Source organism: Tasmannia lanceolata, unplaced genomic scaffold (genome assembly GCF_043159265.1).
Source record: "Tasmannia lanceolata isolate RefF3 unplaced genomic scaffold, GAP_Taslan_0.1 ptg000015l, whole genome shotgun sequence".
Lineage (NCBI taxonomy): Eukaryota > Viridiplantae > Streptophyta > Magnoliopsida > Canellales > Winteraceae > Tasmannia > Tasmannia lanceolata.
Window position 1 is genome coordinate 9720800 of NW_027518692.1, and position 11753 is coordinate 9732552.

Genomic DNA, 11753 nt, shown 5'->3' on the forward strand with positions numbered 1-11753 from the left:
TAAGTAATCGGCTTGCTAGTTTTAGTTCTTGGATGCTTACACATATATGGAGGGAAGGGAGGATTAGGGAAATCCTATGGATTGATGCTTTCTCTAGACCTCCATTCTAGTACCGTATAATTAAATCACGAATAAATCTGCATACCCCCATATCTCAGAATTGGCAGTCATCAATCAAAAACCAAATAAAAAATGGCCGGGAAAGGATATAGCATCTGAAAAAAGATGGAGATTTTGCGAGAGCAAAAGACCGCTCTACGTCGCTGTTGCCGTGGATGCAATAAAATGCCCTTGTACATGGAGCTAAACTTTACACATGAGAATTTTAGGGTCAGCAGTAAAGTAACTTTGCTTCATTTTTTATTTTATTTTTCTTTGCATTGTTACTCATTTTCTGAATTGTATTGTTTAGAGTTTTTCAATGAAAGACAATTTTCTTTCTTTTCTTTTTGTTTCATACACCATCTGTTTAACAGTTATCTTTTGCCTTTTCAGGCCTCGATAGTTAGACAGATGAAGGACTCAGAAATGGCGATGCAGTGTACCCTAATCTACCAGCTTACGAGCCGCCTTAGAGTCCTTTTCCAATCTATTCCATCTAGTGATTCAAAGCGCCTCCTATTTGAGTACTCGGCTACATCTCAGGACTGATCTGCATACAAATCAATCATCGGTCCACGAAAGCATACTAGTTATTCGAAAAGGAAATGTGTTATTTCACACAGACATACAGGTGTGTTATTTCACATGCATGTCTTTTCAGAAAATGTAAAATTAGATGTTGTAAATATGTTTGTAATCAATATTCTTTGGCTCAATGAAAAAAAAATGAGCTCTGTTCATAAGTTGCTCTGTCAACAGCTTGGTGAAATTCTATAATGCTTGAGCACTAGATTGTGTTGGTGGTATCAGCAATTGTTTTAGGCGTTCATAGACATAGAACTGCAAGCAGAGAAAAAAAAACCTTGCTAAAGCATTCAACCTCAGAAGGCACGGGAAAAGGAAAAACAAATGCCAGAGCTAATGAATTCTAAACCTGGTGAACAAACCCATGATATATGACACGCAAGGGAGTGAGACAACGAGAAAGATTAGCTCCTCAGTATCAAGTTGCCATTACATGACTAAGAATGCATGTAAAGGGAAAAATCATCTACTAAGCATGGATGTAAAAGGAAAAATCATCTACTAAGCCACGTAGCTCTCTTGTAGCAAGTATAGCAACAAATATGGAAATCCAAGCAAGGAGAGAAGTACCATCCACTTCTGATGTTCCGGATGTCTCCTGAGTCTCTGCCGTTGGAGGGGTGCACTCTCCAGACCTATAGAATAAGGCAATCATACATGATTTTATAAATAAATCAGACTGAGCAAGAGGTAGATACTAATACAGGGGTAGATACAAATACATGATTTTATAAATAAACCACATTGAGCATTAAAATCACAATATCAGATATTTCCATATGAGAAAAACGAAACCCCATCAAAACCCCAAACCCCATCTTTCACATAAAAGAGCTGAGAACCCCTAGATCTATTACACTGAACCATATCAAAAACCCAAACCACATCAAAAACCATATCAAAACAGCATCTATTACACTGAAACCACATCAAATGGAAACGAAAATCCAAAATCGAAACCCCAAGCTCCGTCAATGAAATCGAAACCCTATATACATCCAGGGATTTCGGTGAAGAGAGATAGAAAGAGAGAAACCCCGATGAAACCCTAACCAAAACTCAAATGGAAACGAAAATCCAAAATCGAAACCCCAAGCTCCGTCAATGAAATCGAAACCCTATATACATCCAGGGATTTCGATGAAGAGAGATAGAAAGAGAGAAACCCCGATGAAACCCTGATGAAATGATGAGTCGTTTTGGAAGAAAAGAGAAATCGTAGATGTAAAACGAAAATACCTTCTCCTCTTCTTCTTTTTCCACCCAAATCTGTGGATTTAGTTTAAATTGAAAGGGTCTGAGAAAGGGAAAAGGTTAAGATGAGAACCCTAGATAGATTGGGGAAGATAAAACTCGTAGAGGGAAAAATAGAGGTTTCCGCGCGAAAGACAGAGGTTTCCGCGCGAAAGGGGCAAAAAGGAAAATAGGGTTTCCCGGGCTAAGCTTCAGATTCCCACTTCCGTCTTTTTCCCTGCTTTAAACGTATATCCCGGCAGCTTAACTTATGACCGCCGGGTAATATACGTTTTCCACGGCGGTCAAAACCGCTGGGGAATCCTCTAACGGAATTTACCTTTTTTTGTCAGATCCTTCGTTGTATGCCGGCGGTTTAATCTTACCCGCCGGGAAATATTGCTATTTAGCGGCGGTTTTTACGACCGCCGGTGAATATCCGCCGGTAATTACAACTTTTCTTGTAGTGACTCTTGGGGTTTTCTTCATTTTTCTCTTTATTTTGCTATCGTAAGACTACAATTTCTTATCTTTGTGATTTATTTTTGCTTTACCGCCATATCGGATTGCATTACTTGGATTAGCATCTGCAGGAGTATTTTCAAGTTTTGCTCTAAGAAACTTGACTTCGACGGTGATCGAAGTATTTATCCCCTATGACGGTGATCGAAGGGCCCCTTTTCTTATTTTTTTGTCTATTTGCCTCCGCTTTGCTGCTACACGACGAAGAGCGTCCATATTTTTGGACTTCTTGTATTTTTGTGAACTTGATCTTGATTTATGGTTGGCGGTTCTTGGGTTGCCCCAATTGGTATCATAGCTGATTCCTTACTTGGGTTGAAGAAGAAATTTGGTAGCGAGAATTGCATGGATTCGCGATGGCTACAGAGCATCTTTGCCCACTTCAAACTTCAAAGGAGGGTTTCTAAATGCCAAGATTGGGAGGTAACACCACACTTAAAAAAATTTTATTATTACCTAGAGGAATAAATTATAATTGGGACTCACCACCAATTTATGATAAATATTCGGAAGATGCATATTTGATTATTGCTAAAAGTTAAGATCAAGAGTCATTATCTTTTGATGGTAATGAAATGATCGTCGAATCACTTGAAGCGATGATTGTTGTGCCACTGAAAATCATAGACGAAGAACCAAGAGAAATTGGATATGACAATTAATGAACGGAAAAAAAAATAAATCAGTTTTTTCATCAATTTATATTGATCCAGTTTTATTAGATCATACACTCAAGCTTACCGTGGATATTCGTGACTTCAAGCCTATTCAAAATCGTGATAGATTATTTATTCATCTTGAAGATTATGAAGTAGGTTTTGATCATTGAGGGATTCAATTGATGAATGTTATTCGACACTTTAAAACTCGAGGATAAGTTTTTTTGAACCAGGGGAGTATGATGCGGACGAAAATCACAAAAATGTTCAGTTTATTGGCGTGAAAGAATTCTTTTATTATTTATCTTCTATTTGTCACTTTATTTGTAGCGTATTTTTTAGGCATTAAATCTTGCCCTTTTGGCTTGATTTTGGTATAATTAGAAAGGTTTTTTCGATTACCTATATGATGAAACCAAGATCACACGATTTAGGTGTGATTTGAGAAAATTATGGGCATTTTTAGGATGTAGTAGGTTTTATGGGATTACTATTTTAGGTAAGTTTTAGTCAAGATTTTAGGTTCTATTTATGTTATTTTCGACGGACGACAAGTTATCTGAAGTCAAGCCTTGGACTTATAATGAAACTGCGACCCATCCTTGATTGAAAGCCTAGCTTTTTTACAGGAGAGGAAAGCCATATTCTCACCCGTGACACAGTGCCCATCCATAGTGCCTAGCTAAATTGTAACATACAAGTACTCACATGCGTAGACTTGTGTAGTCACCCTGTTCATGGTCATATAGCCACAATCAATGAACAAATAACTTATGGTATATTGTAGCTCCAAATATCAATTTTGGAGTTTTTATATGGTGTAAGGCCTTACAACTATAGGGTGGAGGTAAGGCCTTACCCCATATAATTTTTCCCTTCTTTAGACTTTACACATGAATAATTGGTAAAAAGGTTTATGAGCTCGAGCGCAGATAGCTTATCTGCGCTCGAGTGCTGATAAATTATGTGGGCCCACATTTATGGGGTGATCCAAAGCTTCCATTTGGAAGGCCCTTCCATAGATAGGATGTTTACCAAAAATCAGATCTATACGATCATCCTAACCCATCAAATAGTGGAGGGGAAAATGGACAGACACTGTTTGTCCACAAATCTGCCCATTTCCCCCTCCATAAATGGAAGGGTTAGGATGATCCGATGGAGCTGATTTTTTGTGGACACCCTATCTATGGAAATGCCTTCCAAATGAATGTTTTGGATCACCCCAACAATGTGGGCTCACCTTGTTTCTACACTCGAGTGCAGATAAGTTTATCTAAGCTCGAGTGAATGAATAGTTAGCCCTGAATAATTTCATAGTTACATATAAAATATTTTGGTCTAAAAATTGTTATTGTGTTGCCTATGACACGTCGATGGGTGGGGGAGAAGGTGAGAAGTTGCTGAAAAACAGAGAAAAGAAAAACTCAACTCAATATAGAGTTTTGATTTTCCTTATTTGTGAGCCACTTCGCACTATCTCCTCCCTTATGCCCTTTCCCTCTCCCTCTCTCTTGGAGTCCTGTGCTTGATCATTGAAAAATCTCTTGACGATGCCATTTTCCCACGTGGTGTGTGTTATTCTTTGCTTCCATGTAAAGCCACAAAGAAATCTTTAGAAGGACGCTATAGAAAACGATGGACCAAATACCTTTCAACTTTTTCAGAGTAATTCTTTCTCACCTGTCTTCTTCCTTTTGGTTGAAAAAACACATCAACGAAGCCAATGTCTCTCCACTCGTTTTGAGTTCTACTAACTTCCGCATCAAGATTTCTCTTCTATGCCACACCCACACGTACCATGTTTGGCAACCATAAAAAAATTTCCATGGAATACTTGTAGGCCCAACTTTGCGAGGGGGTGAAGAGAAACTACCTACTTAATTTTTGTTTTTTTTATTTTCTTAATTTTTATGTGTGTGTGCGCTTCCATTCCCACATTCTCAAGTTATTCCCTATTGAGCAATCTCTCTCAACTGGCCAGGTAAATATTCAATGAAATAGTTTTTTCAAGGCTGCCAAGCATGGCGTCTTCTTTGGAAGCCTAAAATTGGTCCATATTTTCAATAGAATTATTTTTATTTAATCTTTTTCTGCCAATGTGTGTGCGCGTGCGCGCGCGTGAGAGAGATGATTGATGATGATGATATAATAGCACCCTTTTCTTCTCCGGGCCACCCCTTTCTAGGGTTAAAAATTAATCATAGACATGATTTTAAATTTTGGTTTCGTATTACATTTTGGTATTGGCTGAAATCCGGTAATAATCAAAATTATTAGTTAATTATTTAACAAATTTCGGTAATTTCGGCTGAAATTTGGTCAAACCTGATATTTTGGATTTCACCAAATTTCGGTTTCGGTCTGAACCGAAATCTGAAATTTCGGCCGAAATTTAAGACCATAATCATAAATAGAGTAAAGTGGGGTGGCCCAGAGAGAAAGATGAGGGCTGATATGTCACTTAGAGGAATTCCCCCTCTTTATGGATCTTAAGATGGGTCCACCACGTTGATGGTTCATATTAGTCTTCCCAAGACGTTTTCCCTTTAAATTGATATAAGAATAAGATAATATAATGAAAATATGGGCTAGCGATATTCCCACTACCATGTTTTTATAATAAGACTAAATAACCTTGTCTTTTCTTATTAATCAGCTTTCAATGGGTATTACATTTCCCAAAAAGCTCTCACCAGACATTTTAAAAAGAAAAGACAATGTAAATTCGTTCGATTATCAAATCATGTTAATGTGAAATTGTGAATATGAAATAGAGAGAAATGTGAAAATGAGAGACATCAATGGGCAAGGAAATGATTGCCGGCACTTGGCACCGAATCATGAAGAGAAGATTGTTCAGCTGCCGGCTCCACCATTTCAACTTTGTTTAATCTTTTTGAGATTTTTTTATTATATTTTAAGTAAAAAACTCAACAAAGATTCCCTTTTTCTCATTGCTATGGCTTATTAAACCCTAAAATAATACTGACTTTCTAATTACTTGTTCAAATATCGCGTTTTCTTTCCGGCAACCTGTAGAATGACAAAACTACCCTTTAAATTAGAGGCAATTGCGGGAGAGAGCAGCAGATCTAAATAGAGGGTCTTAAAAAACGTTTCTTTACCATCTTCTTTCTGGGGGTTGCGAAGGACGGAGATTAGCTAAGTTTTAAATCAATTTTACAAGAGATTAGCATTTTTTAGTCTACTGATACTGATACTGGGATTAACATGTTTTGATAATTGCACAAACCCATCTTGTCTTTGTCATTAAAACAGCTGTCAAAGGTTATTAAATTTCCCAAAAATCTCTCAGCAAGCAATTAAAATAGAAAAGACAAGCACAGTCTGTGCTATTATTAAAACATGGCAGTGCTAATGTTAATGCTATTGATATTGGCACTGACATGTTTTAATTGTTTTGGGTAAATTTTGAGAGTTTTAATTGTAATCAATCTTTAAAAAATGTGTAGATTATAAAAGACAAGATGAGCTAGTGCAATCATTAAAATACATGATAGTGCCAGTATCATTACCCTTTTTAAATTTTGTATCAAACGAAACGTATCGAAACGATTCGGCAGCTCAAAGACCGTTTCTCTGTCAGCTTTTTCCGCTTTTCAACTTCGTGATACCTACTACTTCTCACTCTTCAAAACCAATCTCATTTCCTCAGCTTTTCTCTTTTATTCTCTCTCATGCCTCCTCCTCGGAAAACCGCTCTCCTTCCCTTTCACAAACCACCCTTTCCCCTTGTCCTCTAATAAAACCCTTCTCTCTCCATCAACACAAAATCCAATGGCATTTTTTTCTCTTCTCCTTCTCTTTCTTCTTCTCTGCATTTCTTTCTCAATCCGAGTTATATCCGAGCCGACTCAGGACAAGCAAGCCCTCTTAGATTTCCTCTCTAAAACCCCCCACGAAAATAGAATCGTTTGGAACTCGTCCGACTCAGCATGCAACTGGTTTGGCGTACAATGCGACCCCAATCATTCCTACGTGTCCTCCCTCCGGCTCCCTGGCACCGGCCTTGTGGGTCAGATTCCGGCCCGAACCCTAGGCCGTCTGACCCAGCTACGCGTCCTCAGCCTCCGATCCAACCGCCTTTCCGGCCAGCTCCCGCCTGACTTTTCTAACCTCACTCTCCTCCGCAGCCTCTACCTCCAACACAATCTCTTCTCCGGCGAGTTCCCACCAAGTTTAACTCAATTAACTCGATTGGCCCGCCTCGATCTCTCCTTCAATAACCTTACGGGAAAAATACCATTCTCCATCAACAATCTGGCCCAACTCACCGGCCTTTTCTTACAAAACAATTCCTTATCCGGTACTCTGCCCAGCATAAATATGCCAACCTTAAAGGACTTCAATGTGTCCAACAACAATCTAAACGGATCCATTCCCCAAACCCTAGCCCAATTTCCTGAATCTTCATTTTCAGGCAATCTCAATCTCTGCGGCGGCCCATTACCCCCTTGCAACCCTTTTTTCCCATCTACTCCACCATCCCCCTCTTCAAATTTCCCTCAAAACCCTAACAAAAAAAGCTCTAGAAAGCTCTCTAGAACCGCAATTATTGCAATTTCCGCCGGGTCGGCTGGGCTTCTACTGTTTTTAGCTCTGATTTTGATCCTCTGTTTGTTGCGAAGGCGGCGTAGGAGGCCGGCGAAGCCGCCCAAGCCTCCGGCGGTGGCGGAGGTGGGGACTTCGTCATCTAAGGATGAAATTGGAGGTGGGGGAACGGAATCTGAGAGGAATAGATTGGTGTTTTTTAATGGGGGGATTTATAATTTTGATTTGGAGGATTTATTGAGAGCTTCAGCTGAGGTTTTGGGGAAAGGGAGTGTGGGGACTTCTTATAAGGCTGTGTTGGAGGAAGGGACTACTGTGGTTGTGAAGAGATTGAAGGATGTTGTGGTTGCCAAGAAGGAATTTGAGTCTGTGATGGAGGGGTTGGGGAAGATTAAACATGATAATGTGGTTCCTTTGAGAGCTTTTTATTATTCTAAAGATGAGAAATTGCTTGTTTATGATTTCATGCCGGCCGGGAGCTTGTCTGCCCTTCTACATGGTAAGTTTCAAATTTCTCCTTTTCTGAGAAAATCTCTCATGGAAATTCTTTTTTTTCTTTTTTTTTCTTGGTCGGTTATTGGCTTAGAAAAAAATTTGCTAGATTTTCAGTGTGGAATTTGATAGGGCATTTCCGGTGACGTTTGAATAAGACAAAAAATGCTGAAAAGTGAGCCTCTGTGGCTGTTCTCTAATGCAAAAGTCTGCTGCGAAATGTGTTTTTGCGAAATTGTCTAGCACATCTCTTTCTTCACGGAAGTAGCTTGTGCAGTTGCGATTGAAATAAATTAGGGGTGTATATATAAAAAATAAGGGGCTGTAAGGGTGATGATATTTTCACCCCCTGCAGTAGGCATTCACCCCCTCTTAGCGCGATTTGACGTCAGAAAGCGTTAAAGTTGGTTACTGTTCACGTTATAAGGGGGCGAATGCGTACTGCACGGGGGTGAAAATATCATCTCCCGGTTGTAAATATCACGTTTGATATATTTTATTTACATGTATACCACTGACCACCTCACAGACCTTTTTTGTTGCGTCACCGACATGGTTCATTGCATTTCATCTGTCCGAGTAATTTTACTTGCCAAAGGTGACATCAAAATCCGAGAATTGCCGACAGGGGACTCACTTTTGAAAACTGGTTAGAGAGGGACGGAATGGGGGATATCAAGTCTCTAAAAGGGGGTTATTAACCCTCTAAATGGGTTTTCAAACTCTCAAAAAGGGGTTATTAACCTTCTTTAACAATTTTTTAAAAGTGTGTCCCCGTTGACAATTCTTAGTATTTTGATGTCCCCCGTTGGTAATTTTCCTTTTAATTAATGCTCGCTTTCGTTCCTTTTTATTCTTTAACTTTTGATTTGGAAAGTTACAAGAACACCCCTGCCATTACATTTTCGTCTTGGCATATAGTTCGGGAAAACTGATATCCGCAGTAGAATAACACTATTCTCTTTCTTTAACACTTTTAATTAGCTTTTCATGACTGTTACAATACTCGAGATGCTATCAATATCCTTTTGGAAGGTAAAACAAAGTGAGCAGTTCCATTATTAAAATATATTACTGCACAACAGTTTTATACATAATCGAGAATAAGAAGATGAAATGAGAGGCTAAACCAGCTGATATCATTCAGGAAACGACACTTTCTGATTTGCTGATGATTTGATTCTAATATGGCTCGCGGGTCCCACATTTGATTGATCCGAACCGTCGACTCGATAAGCCTTGCTTTGGATCTCATATGGCCCGAAAATTACCCCAAAATTAGTGTGATTACATGATTGGCTTGATTTTTCGACACAAGAGCTCCAACCCAATGCTTTCGAAATGGACGGCTTGATAAAAAAAAGATGTTACCTATTTTGTACCATCTAACCGGTTGGTGCGGGTGATGATACAGGAAGCAGAGGGGCAGGCCGTACGCCTCTGGACTGGGACTACCGGATGAAGATCGCCCTATGTGCAGGTCGAGGTATCGCTCACCTCCACATGGCTGGAAGGATAGTTCACGGCAACATAAAGTCTTCCAACATACTCCTCCAATCAAACATGGACGCGTGCGTGTCGGACTCTGGACTTAACTCGTTATTCGGCGTATCTACGTCTCCCAACAGAATAGCAGGCTACCGTGCGCCGGAGGTGATGGAGACTCGCAAAGTAAGCTTCAAATCCGACGTGTACAGCTTCGGTGTTCTGCTTTTAGAACTCCTAACAGGGAAGGCACCGAACCAGGCTTCGCTCGGGGAGGAAGGGATCGACCTTCCTAGGTGGGTCCAATCGGTGGTCCGCGAAGAATGGACGGCTGAGGTTTTCGATGTAGAGTTAACGAGGTATCAGAATATTGAAGAGGAGATGGTGCAGCTCCTCCAAATCGCCATGGCCTGTGTATCCACGGTTCCGGACCAGAGACCTGTCATCCAGGATGTGGTCCGCATGATAGAGGACATCAATCGGGCCGATACTGATGACGGGCTTCGCCATTCGTCGGATGAGCCATCTAAGGGTCACACCCCGCCGCAGGAACCGCTGACTCCTCCGGCGGGGACCACCCCCTGAATTTGTCATGGGTGTTTTATATACATTTTCGAAGATGTATAAAAAAAGGAAATTGCTAGCGTCCATCACAAAAGGCTTTTTGCAGCTGGTCTGTCACGCGTCAGACCAGCCACCTCGTCAATGAAGACAACAGCTTTTGTCTCCTTTAACGCGGTGGCTGGTCTGAAAAACGACAGACCAGCCGCGAAAAGCCAGCGATGGACCGTAGCAAATCCCATAAAAAATTGAAGGGAGATGGGATTGTTCTCGTCTGAATTGTTTGGGTCCTTCCATGATCTGATTGGGATGACTATTTGTTGATTTTAGTTGCTTATAAAATTATTAAATTTTTTTCAGGGAATTTTGTTTGTGCAATTCTTCTTCCATTCTTATTTCTCTCAAGAGAAAATCCCCCTCTTGTGTTTGTCGGAGCTTTCTGCTCTTTTCCCTGCATTTTCCCTTTCTTCAAAACCTCCCCATTAGCCTTCATGTGGGCGCCCTCTCACCCCCCTGTCGGATAATTCGCACCATGGATTACATTCTTTTTCTTGAGGGCGGGTGCGAATTTATCATCTCCCTAAACTATTGGTTTACGTTCTTTTTTCTTGTGGGCCATATGAAGGGGGTGGGCCCCACCTGAAGGCCTTTTACTTTCTTTTTTGGACTTCGATATTTTGGGAAGAGAGTGAGGTGTTTTGTGGTTTATATGTTAGGAGGATCTTTTGTCTGTTTACGGGACTTCGTCTTACTCCGGTGATGGTGTTTGGTGGCAGTTGTTGGCCGCCCAACTGACTTTCTCTGACGCTTAAAACAGCAATGGGTCAGAAGGCTAGTCTCCATCTCTAGTAGTGAGCTTAGATTCCGGGCCCACAGATTACCCATTTTTTTTTCTTTTTTTTTATGGGTAAGCTGGGATTAGGCAGACACCTACCAGAACAAACAAAAAATAAATAAAAATAAAAATAAAAATAAAAAAAAAAAATATATATATATATATATATATATATATATATATATATAGAAATTGGGTGTGCGGTCGAGCGCGCCTAAGCTTAGGTGCGGTCGAGTCAAGGGCCCAAACACATGGGTCCCACAGTTGTTGTGCTAATTAAAACCATTCATTTGCAAGGTCCCATCATCGATAGGGTGTGTACAAAAAATCAGGTACATTAGATCATCCTAACCCCTCCAACAGTGGAGGGTAAAAATGGGCAGATTTACGGCAAACGGTGTCTATCTATTTTGACATCCACAAATGGATGGGTTAGGATGATCTTATGGAGCTGATTTTTTATACATACCCCATCTATGTAAGGGCCTTTCAAATGAATGCTTTGAATCATCCTAACAAAGTGGGCCCACATGAGTTTGGGGCCCTCGATCGCACCTAAGCTTGGTGTGGTCGACCGCACAATCTTATTCCTATATATATATATATATATATATATATATATATATAAAGGAAAAAAAAGATACAACATGAAAAATGAGAACAAATTACCCATCTTTGGGCAGTTGATAGGGCCCACCTTTTCA

At 40.1% G+C, this 11753-nt stretch overlaps 1 protein-coding gene across 1 annotated transcript; it reads left to right on the forward strand.

Moving 5' to 3' along the window:
• Positions 1-6754: 6754 nt before the first annotated feature.
• On the forward strand, positions 6755-10485 carry LOC143845601 (putative inactive receptor kinase At2g26730). The gene is made up of 2 exons (XM_077353980.1): positions 6755-8175; positions 9583-10485. The coding sequence occupies exons 1-2, from the start codon at positions 6903-6905 to the stop codon at positions 10236-10238; spliced, it is 1929 nt and encodes a 642-aa protein (XP_077210095.1). The 5' UTR covers positions 6755-6902; the 3' UTR covers positions 10239-10485.
• Positions 10486-11753: the final 1268 nt, after the last annotated feature.

Coding starts and splice junctions, on each gene's coding strand:
- LOC143845601 (XM_077353980.1), top strand. CDS start 6,903: ATGGCATTTTTTTCTCTTCTCCTTCTCTTTCTTCTTCTCTGCATTTCT. Junction 8,176..9,582: donor CTTGTCTGCCCTTCTACATG/GTAAGTTTCAAA, acceptor GTGATGATACAG/GAAGCAGAGGGGCAGGCCGT.